This window comes from Equus przewalskii, chromosome 28, assembly GCF_037783145.1.
Source record: "Equus przewalskii isolate Varuska chromosome 28, EquPr2, whole genome shotgun sequence".
Taxonomy (NCBI): domain Eukaryota; kingdom Metazoa; phylum Chordata; class Mammalia; order Perissodactyla; family Equidae; genus Equus; species Equus przewalskii.
Genome location: NC_091858.1, coordinates 36,083,970 through 36,105,532, shown reverse-complemented (window position 1 = coordinate 36,105,532; position 21,563 = coordinate 36,083,970). Strand labels below are relative to the sequence as shown.

Below are 21,563 nucleotides of genomic sequence, written 5' to 3'. Positions count from 1 at the left end.
AGTCCACAGGATTCAGTTACTGGGAAAACTTAGAGGGTTGGAGGAGCCAGTATTAGACATGCTATGAGATGGAAGAAGGAAGAGGAGTGGGCTATTTTACGGAGAGAGTGACCACAAGTGTGAGTTTACTTGGACTGCCATAAGAGAGGACCACACACGTGGGGGCTCGAACAACAGAAATGTATGATCTCACAGCTCTGGAGGCCAAAAGTCGGATGTCAAGGAGTCGGCAGGGCTGATTCCTTCTGAGGGCCGTGAGGAGGAACCTGTTCCAGGCCTCTCTCGTTGCCTTGCAGCTGGTTATCTTCAACTTGTGTCTTCACATGGCCTTCCTGTTGTGTCCTAATTTCCTCTTCTTAGCCAGACAACAGTCATACTGGATTAAGGGCCCACCGTAATGTTCCCATTTTAACCAGGTTACTTCTGTAAAGGGCCCTGTCTCCAAACACAGTCACATTCTGAGGAATCCCCTGCTGGGGATTAAGACTCCAACATACCTTTTTTCAGAGGGGCACAATTCAGCCCATGACATCACATGGCTGTCAGAATACCCCTGAATTTCACACTGTCCAGTGTCACACACCAAATCACATGATGCTATGGTCTACGCCATGCACAGAGATGTTCTGATTTCTGGAAGCTATTCCTGTTATCGCTATTTTTGAAAGTTGAGGATAACATCACCAGTGGCTTAATTTCAAGCTGTTTCTTCCCAACAACACCATTTATGTCAGAAATCTTATTAAGAAAGGCAACTGGTGAGTTTGGTGCTATGCTTATTTATTCCTAAATTCATATCAATAACAATTATGGTCCAGGCATTGTGCAAAATATCAGGGATTCAATTATAAGACAAAACCTCTGCTTTTAAGGACAGGGATTTTTAACACTTGTTCCTTATATGCCTGCACCAATTTCACCTGGGGTGCTTGTAAAACGGTAGACTCCTTGGGACCCGCTGAATCAAGATTTGGGATGGGGGGGGTGGGGAGAGTCAGGGATCTATCTCTTTAACAAGTACTCCAGATGGTTCTTGTAAACTTTGAAAGTTGAGAACCACTGGTCTAGAGAAGAAATCAACAGATACACAAGGACCAGACAAACTAGTGAGCGCTGAGATGGCCACACACAAGGGTGGTGTGGGACCCAGGGTAGGGGCACCTGAGTCCCCCTGGAGACGGAGAGTAGACTGCCTCAGGGAATTGATGAGAAATTAAAAGGTGATGAACAATTCCACATACTGACAGAGGACATTCATTCCAGGCAGAGAACATGACAGCGCAAAGGCACCCGTCTGCCGACATGGACATTTTCATATCCGTGTGAACTCCCCCACGCCTGCCTCCAAGCCTCAGAGCACTTCACTAACTCTTTGATGCGATGCCCCATCCTGTCCATCACACTTTGCAGCTCTCCAGCACTTCTCAACCCCTTCCTTGAACTATTTACTTCTCTTCAATTTCTCAGCTATCTCTACTTCAAGAATTTTGGACAGCACGTTGCTCCAGGAGCCTGCACCTCATGGTTGTGCACCCCTCGAGATTTCCCCCCGTAGCACAGCCCGGTGGCCTTGCCACCCATTTTCACTCCCTGCAGCTGTTGTTTCTGCCCGGGGAATGATATTTGCAAACTGTCAATTTCACAGGTACAGCTTGCTGCCGAGGCTTTTTAACGAAAGACAGTAACTTATTCTTCAGTGTTGCTAAATATCTTAACTACATACAGGGCATTTTACTATCTTTACTCCTCCTTGGCTTTTATTGATTTGGGAACTATCATTTTCAAAGCTCCACATGCCAGAGTGGAAAGTTCTGTGTTGACTCTTTGTTCCCCACACCAAGGCACTTCCTCGTCCCTTATGCTGCTCCAGGAGTGCAAGGAAACCACGTGGTCCTTCTGTTTGCTTTTGGAACTATTTTGAATACTCCAAGTCAGGCTCATTTCTCAATGTTAAGCACAAAACTACATTGTAGGGATTTCCTTCAAAGCAAGATATACAGTCGATCTCGATTAGCCACTCAGATCAATAGGACTCTGGATTTTGTTATGAAAAATGATTACTTGGCACGTTCTGTACAGTTCCTGCCCAGGAAGGTCAAGGGCTTCATATCACTCTGGCTATTACACAAAATCACCCTTTATGCACATTTCCACTCACCATTGCTTTTATGATTTACCATGTTCCAGACACAGGCGGAAAGCAGGGAGCTTTGTGATATACAGTGTGTGCTGGGCACGAACAGAGGAAATGCATTATTTAATTTACTGAATAAGCATGCTGGATTTTAGCAGATGATGTAGCAAAAATTATACCTCTTCCATAAAATGTTTGAGATATAATTTGCAAACTATAGAAGATAACTGGCATTGGCTGAATTATTCTCTGCATCATGGTCTGATCCTGGCACATTACTTAGATCTGAGGTCAGCAGACTATAGCCTGGAGGTCAAAACCAGCCTGTGGCCTGTTTTTGTATAGCTCACCAGCTAAAAGTGGTTTTTACAATTTAAAAGGATTGTGAAAAATGAAAAAACAAAGAATATGTGACAGAGACTGTATGTGACTCCCAAAAACTAAAATATTTACTACGTAGCCCTTTAGTTTGCCGGTGCCTCATTTTTATTATCGTGAGACATAAGAGAAACCTCTTACCAGCTTAGTCGCTTAAATACTATTGACTTTCATTAGACATTTGTAAATCTTCTGCTTGAAAGCAAGTCAACAAGTACTTACTGAAAACACTCATCCATGAAAATATGTATGTCACTTGTGAGAGTTCCTTTTCTCTTGGGTGCCTGTTAGGACCGGGCACTATGGTAAAGATTTCATGTCAACTTTTTCACTTAATCCTTCAAACAGCCAGATGGGGGAGGACTTGCCTTCCTCTTTACAGATGAGGAAGCTAAACCTCAGTGAAATCAGATCGCCTGTCCAGGGTGACATCGCTGGTGAATGTTGGGGATGAGAGCGTCCGTGGCTACATTTGGGGAGCCTGAATATGAAATCTCCAAGATCCAATAACTCAATTCAAATCTCATAAAACCAGAAGCAAATGGGATAAACCTCAGTTTACAATATGCTTATTTGGATTCATGACCTCATAAATTAGAATATAGCTGCCATAAAGACTAAAACCTGTATTCATATGTGTATACATATATCTTCACATATACACATATTCTCTTATATATCAAACCTGTGATTTGATATTTCAAAAAACATTATATTTAAATTTCAAGAAAAACTGCATAATTATGACACATAGGAGCTTGATCATTTCATAGAAACAGATGTGTATGAAAAAATCAAGATAAGAGCTATACTTATCTATGCATTTTATGCTCATAAGTAAAAGTTTTTAAGATTTACAAAATAACTCAATGAATTCATTTATGTCAGGTCACCAAACCTATCCTCCTAAATTTTGATAATGATGCTATTTTTTAAATTAAAAAAAAGAAATCAGTTTCCTTCTGAAAGATGCCGTTTCGGGGGTAGACATAATATTTAGGGGGGACAAGCATGGTATAAGGAAACAATGTAGATTTGGGAGAATTAAAGACTTTGCCCAAATCCCATCTCAGATGTTTAGTCATGGTGCTTCTTGGGTACTGTCCCTTCCGAGCGCTAGCATCTGTCTGGATTACAGAGATTTGTACATAAACACCCAGGTCAGCACCTGACTCGCAGCTGAGCTACACAAACTGGCGCTCTCATCCCCCACCTTTTGCTCCATCCACATCCCTTACGTTAGCAAATGCATCATCTATTAGCAGAGTGGAGGCACCTGTATGTCTATCTTAAAGTCGTGACTTTATGAACAGAAGCTTAATTGCGTAATTTGTGAGAAACATCATTTTCCCTACTCTTCATCACGTGCAGAGTGCAAGAAAGCACAAACCATAGGACACGGCAACTCTAAGCCACAGCTACAGGCTACAGAAGGCTCTGAGCGTCGGAGCTCTAAAGTGAGTAGCTGCTTGGGCGCTGCTCCTCTTTAACACGGGGATCTCGAAAGGGGTGCACTGAGATGCACCCTGTTTAGCTGGATCTCTGAGATAATACACAATATTTCGGTTCTAATTCAGGCTTCTCTTCGAGACGAATAAGATCACTGTATTGATAATGGATACAGCTGTTTGGCAGAGTTTCTTGCTCTGCGGCAGGAAATGAAGCCTGAAGGACAGAAGATATGCCTGGCTTTATGGAGGAGGATAAAAACCAACACAGACTTTCCAAGAGAAATCATTTAAAAGGTCAAACAAAGGGAGAAAGAGAACTGACGCTCTCTGAAACCCATAAAATGTATCCCGGCTGCCACATTTTTAACTCTCTGATGTTGAGCAGTGAATCCCCGTTTGTTAATCGTGTCCAGAGTTGTCTGAGTGCTAATTTCAAGTCATCATGGTGTCTTAGAAAGAGTCTTGTTCTGGGAGAGGGTGTCTGGGTTGTGCTGGCTCTGCCCTGTGAACCACAGGGTCCTGGGGGAGTCTGCAGAAGGTGCCCATGAATCTCTTTCCAGACCTAGTAATAAAAATATCTAGCACTGATGTAAAATCGGAACCTTTCCTCTAAGTTATTTCTGTAATCCTCTCAGCACCCCTGAGAGCTAGATATCCAAATTCCTGTTTTACATGGCAGGACACAGGTTTAGGGAAGTCACGACTCCATGACTGTCAGGTGACTTTTTTCCTCTCTCAAAATTCTGTGCTTCTAAGACGCCACCGGCAAAAAGTCAATAAAAATGAGAGAACAAAGCAGATTTTGGTGCAAGATAAATCATCTTTAAAAGAAAAAAATCATTCCCAAATGCATGTCTTAGAAAGTCATAGATTTATGGGGGTTTTTTTCAATCAAAATATTTACCAAATGCTACAAAGGACAGGGTGTTTTATGGGGGGCCTGGGGACTGCAGCACAGACGCTGTTCCATGATTAGCAGCTGGGGGCCCAAAAGGAAAAGATCTCAAAACTTCCAGTTTTGACCTTGCTCATTTATTAAAAGGCAAATGTTGCATTTTTAGTAAACATTTTAAAATATTATTCTAGGCAATTTTTTAAAAAGAAAGACTGACATCCTAAAGCAGCTAGAAAATGTATAAATTGTACTTGTTCTTCTGTAAGATTAAAGGGAAAATTCTTCAAATATTTGAGAAAGTATAATATCAACTCAAAAAGGATAATTAAATTATGAAATAATACATTGAAATATTAAATATATATTAAATGTACAAATATATTAAATAAATATTAACTATTAGGCTCCCAGTGCCACAAAGAGACAATTTGTCTATTTATTTATTTGTTTATTATTTATGTTTTCCCTTTTTCCAGTGCCCAGCTTTAAAACAAAAAGAATTAAAATAATTGCGATGACCTCTGAGTTTGGTCAAAGTTGTAAAATACTTCAACATTTGCATCAGTGATTAAATTCCCAATTACCCCCACAGGATGGACTGCAGGCTTTATAGTTGCTTTTGAGCTGCTGTCAAAACACTGTAGAAGTTCTCAGATATCACTTCTTTTGTGGTAGAGCTGTTTAGTTTGAAATTTACTGCAGCAGACAGTATTTTTTAACAAAATTACAATTTTATTCACTTGATTTGGTCCTTATAGAATCTACATAGTAAACTCTCCTCTCATGACAAATGGTGATGTACTCAGTATCTTAAACTAATTTAAACAACAGCCTTCTTACTGATGATTTTATTTATTTATTTATTTAATTTATTTTTTGAGGAAGATTAGCCCTGAGCTGACTACTGCCAGTCCTCCTCTTTTTTTGCTGAGGAAGACTGGCCCTGAGCTAACATCCATGCCCGTCTTCCTCTACTTTCTATGTGGGACGCCTGCCACAGCATGGCGTGCCAAGTGGTGCCATGTCCGCACCTGGGATCCGAACCTGCAAACCCCAGGCCACTGAGAAGCGGAACGTGCGAACTTAACCACTGCGCCACTGGGCCAGCCTCTCACTGATGATTTTAAAAACTTCATCTTCTCTCAGCCCCAGAATCTCTCCTGGACACTGCTTTCCCAGCGGTACCTGGAGGATGGCAGGTCAAAACAGATTTCGTCAGCCTGCTTCTCTCACGGCGTCTGTATGTCCGTGAGCAGTACCATCACACTCCCAGCAATCGAAACCAAGAACCGTGTGTCATCCCAGTTTTCTCTCTCTGCCTAACTCTTTACGTGCTATCACAAGGGCCTGTGGATTGCATTTCCTAAATACTTTTCACATTTATTTTCTTACAAAGCTATTCTCGCTGTATTTATCAAGATTTTCCTCATTGCTCCAACACACATTTCTATAGTCTCCTAAGTCTGTGGTCCAGACAGTATTCTGTCCAAGCATCCACCACGTCACTGGAAGATCTGGCTTTCTCAAGCAGACACGACTGTATCTTTTTTGCTCTTTAATCCGTTGACATCAACCACAGGAGAGAAAGTGAAAGCTCCATAAACTTGCAGTTAGGGTCTTCCATACTGCTCCAGATGGTTCTCTTCCATGACAGACCCCTGCCCTCTGCTCCAAACCCTTTTCCCATTACTCGTCCCCCTTCAAATTCCATCTCAGGTGTCCCAACATGGGAGAACCATCCCCGACCTTCTACTCAATGGTCTCTGCTCTTGCTTAATGTCATATCAAACTATAACTATGGATCTATAAATCTATCTCTGCCCCCAGACCTTCAGAGCTTTAAGAGTTGGGACTGTCTTATTCAGTGCAGAATTCAGAGATAAGTTTGAACGGAAACAAAAACGTGTATTTTCCTTCACACGTGCATTAGCTTTTAAACCTACAACTACAACCTAGTCTACAAACATAGACACAAGATTAATGTCACTTTGCCTCTATATGAAGGTATATAAAAGCAAATGTGCTAAGAGATCATACAGAGTATACTTTCTCCATTAATACACACCTGATATCTACTTTAATTTTTGAAACAGTGTCTTTGAAGTCCATAGGTTTCAGAGTTAAACACTTACACCTTAACTTCTATAAATGTGCTACATGGCAATTCTCATTTCCCAGTTCTATACCTAATGTAAATGTAATATCTTGGAGCAAAAATAAAATCACGAAGGACTTCTGTGCTGATTTGAGTGGGAATAGTCTGATTTTTATGCATTTAGCTGACGTGGTTGCAAAATGTTTTTTCCCTTACAGAATTTCAAGCATTTTAAGGAAAGAGTTCACCCAATCTTTAATTTCATAGCCTACAGTTGTGAACAGTCAGTAATTCGGGACCACTAGATGGTGAAAATGCATCTCTATATTCTAACTCTCTTTGGACAAAATATTAGTTAAAAAAAAAAACCCTGAAATTATCCTAAAATTAAAAATGAAAAATTCCCTAAGTACAATATACCTCCCACTGTAAATTTAAATTATAAATAAAGACACCAACAGCCAAACAGAAAATAGGTTTCCCTTAATATTTGTATTTTAACACTGAAGGAAAATATCAATAAATCTATGATAATCACAGCATCCTCTTATTTTTAAAATGTTTTCAAATTTAGCCTCGAAAATGTTTTTGAAATTACAGTCTTTGATAAATTTTCTTTGATTATATTTTTTTAGAAGCCTTTCTCTGAGAAGAGTTCTCTTTGCACCTGAAGGAGGATGTTTTTAATTAATTATATACAGTCTCGTGTCTAACTATGCATTCTGTCATGGTATCCATGATGGCAGTTATTATAATTTATAATTCTTTCTTCATGGTTAGACTGTGAATCTCTGAAAGGAAGAAATAAGTCTCATTCATTTTGTTTCCCCACAACCCAGCACATGCAAACCACTCAACACAGTTATGAATCGATAGGAGAGTCTTAATCAAATACATGACACAGGGTAGACGATTACTACCAGGAGAGGAATTGAAAATCCACAGAGCCTCTTCCTGGCTGTATCAAATGAGGCCAATGGCTTTCTATGAGTTAAGTAAGTATATTATGTAACAGTTTTGCGTTCTATAAGTAACAAAAAGAAATGCGCCACGTCCATAATGCCGTTGCTTTTGGGTGGTGTTTAACACGAAGACGAGATACATTGATTACGTTCACTCAAATTCCTCAGCCAAAACTGCAAAGATTTCAGAAGGATCTGGTTTTAGTGCACTATCTCTATTTCTGAGTCATTTAATTCAGCATTAAACAGTTCTGCTGGGGGAGAAAATGGGAACAGAGAGAGGTCAAAACGTATCAAGGAAACATGTCCTGGGCATCCTTTTATCTCTTCCTAAGCATTCATTGAAGATCCAGGTGCTTCTCCATCTAGGTAAGGACTCTCAGAACACCTCCCCTATCAGGAAAATAGTCCACATCTGCCCGGTCCTCACTTCTCACGTGTCCTCCTCCTCACAGGAGGGGCTTTTAGATCCAGTATGGTTTTGTGCTTCTACCTTGAGAACACATTCCGTTTAGGCTCTATTTTGTGACTCGGCCTCTAGAGGTTGTGATTTGGGAGCTTTCGCCAGATCTGCTCTCATCCTTTTCCTTGTCTAGGTTGCTGGTCATTACTTCTGTCCCTGGCATTCTGTTCCCAATGCCAACAACACAGCCCATGGGGCTGCTCTCTGAGCAACAGATTTTATGTCACAAACAGAGAGCAGCAAAACACTTAAAGAAAATGAGAAGCATTTCTTCCTTTGAAAGAAGAAGTCCTCTGGTCTTAAAGAAAAATCATCATTCCTAATAAAACAAGCTTATTGGGTCTTTATGTTTATCTTACACCAAAGAAAAATTTCTGGAGGTAGAACGTAAATAATGCAAGCTAAGTGTCTGATTAACTTCTTGTGGTTAAAGACAGATACAATAAGCGTGATAAATATCTATATTGTCTCATAGAGAGCAATATCAGAAAATCTAATATCTAATGAAAAAAGGAAACCAATATGAGGTCCCATTCATAAATCATAATTAGCTTTCAAAGACCAATATATTTCATTATGACTATAAATTTCAATAAACAAAACTATGAAAATTTTGTGATTTCAAAGCCTTCAATTAAAATTAAAATGCCTTATTTGAAAATCTGATTTTTATGCATATGACAAATAAAATGCAAAAAACAAAAACCCCACATGAAATATTGAAATTAACTTTAACAAGCCCTGGATTTAAATGATCAAAAGAAAAAGAAATATACAGGGTATGGCTAAAGAATGAATTTTTAATCTAAAATAAGAAAAATGAGTTTAGTAATTGATTTTTTAAATTAATACAACAGTCAAGAAAAATTACTTTGAATCTAAATTGGATAAACATTTCTTACTTCAAAATGAAATGCAGGTAAGCATTAGAATAACTCTACCCAGGATCTAGTGGATGTTTAACCAACTTCTGAATTCAGGCTCTGAAGCTGAATCAAGACTAGTGTAAATGTCACAACTGTTTGCATGGCTGGTGGAAAGTGTAATTTGTACTTTTATAAACCCACATTCAATTTTTCCTTGCCTTTTACGTATAGTCACTGCTGCAGAAATTTTCAGTGTGAATAAAACAAGAAAAATAAATTGAATTCAAGTTCAAGGATGAAAAAACGTATTTCTTACCCTGGCACATGGGAGTAAGGGAGTCCCACTGATACATGCCAACTGGGTTCCGTCGACAGGTTGCGTTGCTGTGGCCGATCATTCGATATCCAGGCTTGCAAAAATAATGCACTTTACTTCCAACTGCACCTGTGGTCCTATTTAAAACACCGCCATTCTTCAGGGTGTGGGTCAAGCTGCAGTAAGGTGCTATGGGCACACAAACACAAATAAATAAATAAACAAATAAATAAATGACTGCTGCATTTCCTTTGGTAAGAGTGATACAAATGAAATATCTCTATTGTTGAAATAGTGGGAAACCACACCAGTTTGTAAACTTATTCTAAAAAGCATCCCAAAATGCAGCTGAGGATGTGGAGCTATAGCAACTCTCGTTCATTGCTGGGGGGAATGCAAAATGGTGCAGCCACTTTGAAAGACAGTGTGGCAGTTTCTTACAAAACTAAACATCCTTTTACCATATAATCCAGCAATCATGCTCGTTGGTATTTACCCGAAGGAGCTGAAAACTTATGATCACGCAAAAACATGCATATGCATGTTTATAGCAGTTTTATTCATAATTGCCAAAACTTGGAAGCAACCAAAATGCCCTTCAGTAGGTGAGCGGATAAGTAAACTTTGTTCCATGCAGCAAAGGAATATTATTCAGTGCCAACAAGAAATGAGCTCTCAAGCCATGAAGACATGGAGGAACCTCAAATGCATATAACTAAGTGAAAGAAGTCAATCTGAAAAGGCTACATACTGTACGATTCCAACTATGTGACATTCTGGAAAAGGCAAAACTATGGAGACATTAAAGAGATCAGTGATTGCCTGGGGTTAGGTTCCAGACGGATGGCTAAGTGGAGCACAGAGGATTTTTAGGGCAGTGAAAATACTCTGTATGGTACTGTAATGCTGGATACACATTATTATCCATTTGTCCAAACCCATAGAAGCTACAACACCAAAAGTGAACCGTAATGTAAACTATGACTCTGGGTAATTATAATGAGTGAATGTAGTTTCATGGATGGTAACAAATGGACCACTCTAGTGGGGATGTTGATATTGGGGGAGGCTCTGCATGTGTGGGGGGAGGGAGTATTTGGGAAATCTCTGCATCTCCTTCTCAACTCTGCTATGAACACAAAATTTCTCTGAAAAATTAAAGTCTGGAAAAAAGGCATCCAAAAAATCTAAAACCAGCAGTCAAGTCTCTTAGTTTGAAGCGTAGATTACCCATAAATGTTAATCATGTGAATGTGGCATCCAGACTTTCTGACTAAAATATTGTAAAGAAATACCTAAGATCATAGCGAATCCCCCCACTCATTTCTCTAAGGCTGGTTACCCACTAAAACAAGTCTACCCATCACCAGAATAAGAAACGCTGAGGTCCTCCTCTGGACACCATATTTGAAACCAAAAAATTCTCAACGCTAGAAAAAAAAGTATCATTAAAATGGAGACAATAGGAGAAGACAACCCTTGGCAACCAAGGCCGTTAACTTTTCCCTGTTGCTGCTAAGTGGGCGCTGTGAAATGAACAATGATGTAGACATTAAACTTCTTTCTACCATATGGGATTTAAATAGGCTCTCTGAAGAAAATGCACTACCTCCGTTCAATAAAACTCTTACAATAGCTTTAATCATCGCCTTTGTAGGGAGACTTTTTAAAATTACAGACAGGCATTAGTTAAAACAACACAGTCTTACCTACCCAGAATATAACATTTCCATGGCTAAAAGGCTCTGCATCTTATTTATACATTTAGAGAAAGAAACCCATTTTGTTCTTGCAAGACCAGTTTCATTGCAGCATAAAATCCTATGAGCTCCTTTCAGATGAATTAAAACAATAAAGTAAAGAGAGTTGTGAAGTACTGGAAGTTTGCGGTCCCTCTCGAAAGAAGAGGTTTTAAATGAAGCGCTTCCCCGTGGGGGCGCCATGTACACAGCACATGCACACAGGTCTGAATGCTTAAGCTTGAACCTTTCCTTAGAAATCAGCTCGGAAGAAACTTTCTCAAGGTTTCAAATCACAGCACTGCCCAGAAGCCATGTCTGTTGAGTCTGGCCTCAACGTTCAACTACCTTCCTGGGAGAGGCATCCTCAGAGACTAGTCTCAGCTGGATGAGCTTCTGAAGCACCATTTCATTAAAAAAAATAGAACTGATTTTTACTAAGTTAAAATCTACTAACTGTTGCAAGAAGGTCTTGATTCAGGGCCTGTTTGCCATGGTATTTTCTTCATGCAGCTGTTCTAGATTATTTTGGAAGTTTCGAATGAACCAAAATATTTAGTTTAGGGAAGGTATGAATATAATCAGGCACCCTGGCTGTCAACTGCCCAGAATCATTGTGCTACTGTAAAAAAAGAGAGAGAGAGAAAGAAAAGTAGGGAGAAGGAGAAGACGGTGAAGTTAGAGACAAGAGAAAGTCGGAACGACGCTTGAAGGGGCAGTGAGACCACAGTTCCTGGGTGTCACCTGTGATTTCTGTCCTAGTTCAGTCTGTCAAGGGATGTAATCTGCCACATGGGAGCCTGACTCCACGGAGTGGGATACTGTCTGTTTTCTTTCGTATTTACCGTATTTCTTCTTCAACAGGCTCTCAAGATATCTCGTCTTTCCTGTCTGGCCTAAAACAAGATGTGGAGGGGTCCAGAGGCGGAATAGCATGAAAGGAAATGGGATGATTGGAACACAGGGTCCCCCCCTGTTGCATCCCTGGCTGTTGTAAGAATTAAGAGAACCAGTATCCAATCCTTAAACTCTGCTGGTGGAGCCTTGGAAAAGCAGGGGTGTAGGAGGACAGTCAAGTGGGCATCCATGATGGGAGACCGCTGGGAGAGTGAGACATCTTGGAATTTCCAGGTGTGGGTCTGCCCAGTCTGTATTTTGGACTCTCCCAATCCTGGAACTCACCTATACTTCATGGAGTGTTGGAAGGACGTTACTAGCTCAACGTTCACATAGCACAGTTTACTGAATTCACTAGAACCACCATGGGGGAGGCACTAGCTTTGTCTCTTTATTTACATTTTTCAATTACATTGATTGACTATATTGCTTTTATGCCTGGATGACCCGTAATTCCCATGTGGAAGGCAAATGAAGGTTGGATGCAGCATGTGGTCATATTATGGGCTGGCGCTCCTTTGGACACATTGTTACATTGTTACATTTCAGGGAGCCTGTCATTCAATCACTGCTCTAAACTTACTGGTGAGCAACTCCTAGTAGACGTTCCTGAATCACTGAATTATAAGTGAAAATCCGTTCAAAGATTATTTATATCGGTATCTAGACAGATAGATATACTGACAAAACATAAACGTGTACTGCCTTCTCTGAAATTCTCCATTTTCCTACTTTCCCAGCACAGTTTAACAAAGAGAATCTTCTTGCTCTATGATGAATGAAAATATCCTTTGAAAGACAGAATTGCAGGTATAATCATATGACCAGGCTACTAAGTAATTTGCCACCAATAAAACGAGATAAATTATGTTCACCATGATTTCCCCTGCACCGTCCATTTTTGCACACTGGAAACAAATTCAAACCATTCTAAAGATCTGAGTATTTATTTTTCAGAACACAAGGATTTTGAGGAACACAAATCCAATCATTGCCCTCATGCTCTCGTAAGTCATTCTGATGGAAGCAATTTCAACTGTAAGTGCTTTGTTGATAAGCTTTTGGAATGGCTACCTTGAGAGAAGAGCAAAAAACCCAAAGGTCTGGTATATTTTATTAAACTTTACAGAGGAAGAATGACTGAATTGGATGCCCGTGGCCTCACATCAAGAGCCTTTTCAGAACCTTGATGTTTGTTACCATTTCCCAACGTCGACCCACTGGAGAGAGCTAAAATCTTGTTCTTAAAGCACCTAGGACTTTTTCCTGTTCCTCCCTCAGGATGTCCCTCATCACTGACGATGTAAAACACAGACACAGGAATAAGAAATCTTCTGTAAGATGCACTGTTCAATTAAATGTATACAACAGGCATCTTCCTTAGAGAAATACATCCTCATTGATACCATTGGACACTATTGAGTGAAAAATTGAGAAAAGTTTAGATTTTTTGCTTACTAATTAAAATATCTCAGGAATTTAAATTGTCTGTCTACTGCTTTTGTAAGGCAGTATTAACATGAGGTGTGAGTCAGGTCATATTGACAAACATACATGGGATCTAATATATCATAAATGTATTGACTGATTTAATTGAAAAAAATAACTAGTGGAAGGGAATGATTAAACTATATGGGGAAAGGACAAAATAATTTAAATGTTCATAAGAAAATATATATAAACATATTTACTTTGTGTGTGTGTGTGTATATATATATATACATATAGAGTGTGTGTATATAAAGATAAATAGACATATGGATAGATAATCAATAAGATGATGTACTATTACTAATAAGAGATTATTATCACATAAAATTAATAGCTAGTAATATAATTATCTCTTCCTGTTTGCTTCATTAGCATTTAAATATATTTTAAAATTAATCTATATCATACTACTTTGTCTTTTGGGAAATGTCTTTGTTTTCCATGGTGTGCAATTCAATGACTTATGATTTTAACAAAAATTTTTAAAATATTAGTCAACAAATAGTTTATTTTTCCTAACATAGTTTAGAGATATCACTCAGAGTAATTTCCCATCATATTATTTCTATTGAAGTTAATTATTCTTTTTCAGAAATTAGGTTCATATTATAAATCTCTATTTAACATTTTTTATTTAATGCAAATCACTTGTATTTAAAACACTTTGATATTAAATCTAAACCTCACTTACTCACCGGTATAACGAATCTTGAATCCTTTTTTACTGGTTGCGTGATCGGTGGACCAGCGGAGATATAACTGATGGCTCTTGCTTGTAAAATTTGATTGCTCAGTATGGTTCCCACTTAAGACCACTAACAGAGGACTCTGACCGGAAGAACCTAAACAAACAGAAAAACGAAACACCCAGCTAGGAGTTAGCGCCTACAGAATGCAGACCACTTTTAGCTGTTAATTAAATTGGAGTCTAAATGCACAATACACAGCTATTTATCTCCAAAGTAGTCAAAAAGTTCCAAATGAATAAAGCAATAAATACTATATTCCCTGATTAAAAAAACAGCCAACCAAAATAATTTCAGATATACATGCTATTAACACATAATACTTAAATCAAATGAAACTTTCCTACAAAACAGCAGTAACTGAGAAAATGGAAGTCATTTTTATTAGTACTAGTATTTACAACATGGTACGGATATGGGGAAATGGAAACTTTCATGCAATATTGGTGGAAGTACAAATTAGTATAATCACTTTGGAGTGCAATTTGGTAATATCCAGTAAAAGTGAAGCTTTAATTATGTTTCTGTAAACTCCAGCACATGTGCATGGTGTTATTTATGTCGCAAAATGTTTATTCCAGTACGGTTACTTTCGGCAAAATTTAGATCCTAACTAGTAGTCTGGAGTTTTAAAAAAGAATTGAGGGGCTGGCCCAGGGACGTAATGGTTAAGTTCATGCACTCTGCCTCGGCGGCCCTAGATGCTCAGGTTCAGATCTCAGGCGCGGACCTAGCACTGTTTGTCAAGCCACACCGTGGCAGCATCTCACACAAAATAGAGGAAGACTGGCACAGATGTTAGCTCAACGACAATCTTCCTCAAGCAAAAAGAAGAAGATTGGCAACAGATGTTAGCTCAGGGCTGACCTTCCTCACAAAATAAAAAAAAGAATTATAAGTGCCATGAAAAAGAATTCTATACAGCATTTAAAATTAATGAATTGGACAAACATATGTCAGGATAGGTCATTCTTAAAACAGCATACTGACAACTGAAGAAATCTATTTGCAGGTAAATATGAGTGATAGCAATTGTGTAAAAATTAAAAAGCGTGTATTATATAAATTATGTGTGTGTGTGTGTGTGTGTAGATAGGAGATGATGATAGATATATAGATGATGGATGGATAGATATGATAACATAGATAGATAGGTGACAGATGATGGATAGATGATAGATAGAGAATGAATTATAAAAACATGCACAGGCCTGACACACCAACTCCCACTTCACAATACTAATTCCCTTTGGGAGAAGTGCAAAGAGAATTGGGTATGGGTGGAGCCCCTAAAATTTATTGTATTCCTTGCTTCTTTAAAAAAACAGAGCCAAAGGCAATTTTGACAAAATCCTAAAATTCATTCCATCAAGTAATGAGTTCATATCTGTAGTTTTCATTTTTTCACCTTTCTGTCCATTTGAAATTTTTAAAAATCTAGAAAGGGTAATAGTTGATGTATAGTTAATGAAAACCGGTGCAGCGTATAGTCAACTAACATCATTCTCGTCCCCACACCTTGATGTTGTTTAATAAGAGAAACGGCTTCACTGAATACACAAGCCACATTCACACTTCCATGCGGGTTTCATCTGAGACACTGCTCTGTTGGTGAACTCAGCGCCATGTCACAGTCTAAAAGCCTTCGTGGCTTTTCTGCTTGCATAGTTCACACTCAGGAAACAAAGTGTGAGTGGGAGATTGTGGTTCCCATTTGTGATGTATTACCAATTGTATCAGGTTGAGTGACACTTGTCTTTGAGAGTTGCATGTAGAATTTTTATTCATGCAAAGAGATTGGGAAACCACAACTTAGAGATGGAGAAACCACAACTTCATTCCTTGTGCAACTCCCAATCAGAGCTGTTCTAATGATTTTTCCAAATAAAACTATTATGGACTGAAGTGTGTCCCCTCAAATTCACATGGTGAAGTCCTAACCTTCGATACCTGGGAATGGGACTGTATTTGGAGTAGGGTCTTTAAGGAGATAATTAGGGCAAAGTGAGGTCATTAGGGTGGGCCCTCATCCAATATGACTGGGATCCTTATAAGAAGAGATTAGGACACAGAGATTCACAGAAAGGACGGCCACGTGAGGACACAGCAAGAAGGCAGCGGTCTGCAAGTCCAGGAGAGAGGCTCAGGAGAGACCAGCCCTGCTGACGTCTTGATCTCGGACTTCTAACTTCTAGAACCATCAGAAAGTAAACGCCGGCTGTTTAAACCCACTGGTTTGTGGTACTTTGTTATGGCAGCCCTAGTAAAGACATACGAAGTCCAGCATATTAGGGCTGATCGAGGCAGTGTTCACTTTAGTCAGAGCGAGGAAGGATCAGAAGAAATGCTACGTCTTATCGTGAACGATGGCCTTGGGTCAGTTTCCTGGAAGACGTCCTGTAAGAGGACGACTGTTATTTCAGAACGGAAGGAGACCGTCCTGCGTTTTGTGTGCTGGTTTACTTGTTGTTGTTGTTGTCTAAAGAGATCATGTGTACTCTAAAATAACATGCCACAGAGAAATTAATTAACCTGAATTTGTGAAATTGAAAAATGTCATTCTTCACGACAGAACTCAAGAGTAGAGTTTCAGGTATGCTTAATCCAACATCTAATGCTTCATCACTGTCCATTGTTCTCTTTGCCTAATATGCGACAAACTTCCTACAGGACTATTCTTTAAAAATATGCATCCAGTTCGGCCCGTGTAGAGAAGTAGCAGAGCCCTATGGAGAGCAGCAATTGCTGTTAGCAAGATGGAAACTGTCGCGTACTTTACAAGTGAACACCATAGTCTTTATGTCGACCCTTTCTCAGCTGAGTTCTACAGTGAGTAAAATCCTATTATTTTTAATTGAGGAATGCCCACAACTGGAGCCATAGGAAGTAATATACTCCTGGGCTAATAAAGTTTAAAATCAATATATTCAACATGTTTTTTGGTCAACTCATGAGCTATAAAAGAGCCACTGTCTTACAAAAAGAAGAGATGCAATGAACATGACATTTACTGCAACAAAAATGCCAAACCTTAAAAGAATTATTCATATAAAACTTTGACCTTTCATTTTATGGAAAAATCTTTGAGATGAGAACAAACCTAGTCACAGACCTCTGATAACTGTAACAGCAGCTGCTTTGACATGTCTCTATTATCTACTTTGCTTGTTATTTATAATGGGTGTGAGCCGTCTGTATTTTTGGGAGATCAAGCTGTAAGCACTTAGGGCAGAAATTATTTTTAATGATTTTGCTCCTGAAATTAGAAGAAGTAGAAGTGCTGCCAGCTAAATTCCAAATCAGCTAAGGTGAAACAAAGGATCACGCATAAATTTAAATTAATTATTCAAACACATTTAATTATATACAGTGGGCATAGGAGTATGTATGCATATACATACAAACACACACACACACAGCCCCTGGGGTTGGCTGCTTGCCTTTTTAATTTATGATGCCTCATTGCCCTCAGGATAGAGATTACCTGGTTCCTCACTGACATGAGAAGCCCATTTGTGTGCTCAGCTAATGAATTATTTTTCTCTTAAAGACTAAGGGGAAAGTCTTCAATAGTGTGTGTGTGTTTTAACATACACCGAAAAGAAAAAACACTCTGAAAATGAAATTGCTCTTCAGCCCTGTTTCTATGTGTATAAATGTGAGTTTAATTCCCAATTTGGGAGTTCATCTTTGGAAATATATAAATTGATTGTGGTGTATCCATATGAGTGATTTGACTGTTAGGATTCATCGAGTCAGTAAAAGGTAGACAAACATACATAAAATCAATTACAGTATTTTTTTTCCCCACTGGATTGATTGTTATTTATTTGAACTCAATGACAAATCCATCAAAATGTGAAAAACCCTGCTATTACGTACAGTTGTAATTATATCTTGGTCTTATTTTCTGGGTATGATAACGCTTCTATACAAAGAAACACATTAACAGTGGTTCCATTTTAAACTGACAATTCAACCACATACTTCTTCTAAGCATAGCAGTGTTATATTAAAAAGTTCATTAGAATTGTATAAAACTGTATAAGGCTAATGTTGAAAACAGTATTAGCATTTGTCCAGTTAACCGTATTTCACTATTCGAAGAAAATTGTACATTAAAAACTCCTACAGCATTTATCATCTAGCAATCTCTGTGAGCTATCATTTTTATACATTTCTAGTAAAATAATCATTTAGATGGAATAAAGTACTTTTAGGCCTCTTAAGTTTCCTAAAATAGCTTCTGAATCTATAAAATACTTAGAACGAGAGAAAGCAAAAGCTTTTAGAGATCATCTACTCTAAAAACCCTGCCTTAGAATTAAAGAATGGCTCAAGTAAATTCAGCACATTTCAGAGCACATCGCTAAGTCGTAAAGTTAACAACAGTATGTTAATAGTAATGCTTTACAGGCTACTTGATCTCTGAGACCACAGGAGTCCAAGAATAATTCGTTTTCTGTTTGGGGAAGATGTACTTTGCCTCAAGTATACATTCAAGCTCCTGTGTTACAAAAACATTATAATGGTGTCTCTGTTACGGTGTGTCTAGGTCACTGGTACGTAAACAGAGATTAAAGAAACTTACCATCAAATACTTCTAGTGAATCAAACTGCTTTTCACTTTGAAATGTATCCACGAAGATGGTGATGTTATAGTTTGGGTCCACTTTAATAGTCCACGAGCACGTCTGGGAGTTAAAATAGTTGCCTGGATAACCTGGACTGAGGATAGCTCCAGAAGATTCTGTCCGGATTTCATTTGCTGGGCATTGCGCTGATGAGAAAAATACCGGAAAAAGTTTGCCTTAATAAAATGAATCGGACTTAAGCAGGATAGTCACTATCCTTGCATATACAAGCCAATGGAAAGATTAAGCCATCCTACGGAGCTATGACTGAATTTAGCACACGATACAAACACAGCAGCAAAGCAACATTGAGTCATAGTGAGTAACATCTTAATACCACCCTGTAATTTAAAAGAGAATTATATATATACAATATATATGTGTTGATATTTAGGGTGATTAGGTAGATAGATAGACGAGGTAGACAGATAGATGGATTCTATTTAACTCTTAGGAAACCCAGTTATGATGTAGCTGCTAAACTGAGAAGAAACATCAAATCTGAAAGTTTTCTTTATCTGGAATAAGTAGCGAAGCAATGGACTTGCTCCTGCTCATCTGTCCTTTGCGAGCAAAGCAGGAACTATGGATGTAGGAACAGTTAATACCATCATGTGTCTTTTGCTCCATAGTGGGTATCTATGACTGGAAGGTCCACACACCTTAATTTAGGGCAGGTGCACTGCGAATTTGACCATAGGTATCCAAGTTTTCCAAACTCAACTAAAAAGTGAGACCTCATCTGTTCAATGCAACATTGCAAAAATATTGCCGAATTTTTTGCAACAAAAGAAAACTCGTATTTATTTCTGCCTCTGACTATACTTTTAATTATATTTAGAATAGTAAATTTCAAATTTGATGTGATTGCTTGGGACTCTGGTAAGAGAGAAGTCAGAGACCTGGGCTCAGAGCCACCCTGGAGCCCTGGGTTTCTCCCAGGTAAAGTAGGAGCAGGGATTTCTGATGGTGGAGTTTACAGTGATGAATTAAGACAGTGAGGACACCTCGGCACACCTTCCCCCTCCTGCTTTCTTTGTATCCTTATTCAACCACTTCCAGGTTAATCAAAATAAAACCAATCTGCATAGGATTGAACATGCAAAAGGAAAATCACCAGAGTCTCTCAGTCAGTCATTTCTTTCATTGGTAAACTAAATTACCTTCCAGAAATAGTTTGTTTATAGAACTATTAAGAAAAAATTATTTCTATTATTGGCAGTTCAAAAATAGAGATGTACTGAAACTATTTATGAACCTTTAAAAAGTTAAATGATAAGCTTTTCCTTAATGAAAAAGATTTGTCAAAGGAAATGTGTCTTATTTGTCCTCCTTTTAATTAAGCAAATGTGTATTATTAGTACATACATTTCAAAATAAAGACATTTCCCAAACAGATGAGTAAAGCTTATGTAACATGTTTTGATTTAAGTAATTGTCTGTCAAAAGGTAATTTGCTCTCTATTTTATTTGATTTATCTTAGTATTCTAATTGAGCTATATCTTAAAATTTAGAAAATATTTAGGTGCAAGACCACCAAAGACGAAACATTTCATAGAACCCTTTTAATAAACATGTATTTTAGGTAAATTTTAAGAATATTTACAATATTAATTAATGGCAAGTAATATAAAAAATAGTTCAAACCAAAGTACGCAGACTAAAACAACTTAGTTTAAAAAGTATTTTCTCCTGTGATGATGGTAAGATCTCTCTGTAAAATATATTATGCCCTCTCCAAAATGAGCATGTTGAAATTTTTCAAAAGAACACAGTAAAAATTAGAGTTTATGTCTGTGTGCATCTGTGCAGGGCCTGGAGTTTTCAAGTCTCCACAGAGCGGCCATGACTTTGCAGTAAGAGCCAGACGGCAATAACAGCTACCCTTCAGGGTCGTAATTAGATCAAATATAAGCAAACGTTTTCTTCAATCTAAAGCACTGTGTGGGGCAGAAGGTGTAACAAGGACTGGGATGGTTGGACCGCGTGCCTGCCTTTTCCTGACATAAAGATGCTACCAGAGCACATTTCACTTTGGGGTATTACACAGAACTATTTAGCCCCTCTCTCTGCCCTGTAATTGTATCCCTGCCGTGATAGCGACTAGATGGCCCCGGAAGGTCAGACCATCTGGAAATAGGAAACCCCCTACCGAGGTGCTGAAATCCACTTGGAGAGCAGTTAGCACACGGCAGGGTTTGAGAGCAGGGCAGTGAGTATAAATCAGGGCAGAATCTTAAGCAGAGCTGTTCGTATTCCTTCCATTTTTAAAATGCTGTTTCTGTTTTGTTAGAGAAGACGAAATGAAAATATTAGAGAAGTTATTCGTATCATTTTCGTGCAACACGTAGCATTTTTTTCAGACATACACATTGTCTTAAAAACGCTCTTGAGCATGTCTCCTGCGAGCTAGAGTGTTTGGATTCTTTCCTTTCTCTTGCTGTTTCTTAATTGCCTGTTTCTTCAGGTTCGTTGCTCTAAATTGTTGCTAGGAG

At 38.5% G+C, this 21,563-nt stretch overlaps 1 protein-coding gene across 2 annotated transcripts in view; it reads right to left on the bottom strand.

The window, feature by feature from the left end:
* Positions 1–21,563, bottom strand: part of CSMD1 (CUB and Sushi multiple domains 1) — a 1,831,060-nt gene that overhangs the window by 123,013 nt on the left and 1,686,484 nt on the right. For both annotated transcript variants that reach the window (XM_070598372.1, XM_070598373.1), the window contains exons 47-49: positions 19,025–19,213; positions 14,383–14,529; positions 9,561–9,749 (exon numbers count right to left, since the gene is read on the bottom strand). In XM_070598372.1, the coding sequence (XP_070454473.1) occupies positions 9,561–9,749; positions 14,383–14,529; positions 19,025–19,213 (525 nt within the window). The remainder of the gene's footprint in view (positions 1–9,560; positions 9,750–14,382; positions 14,530–19,024; positions 19,214–21,563) is intronic.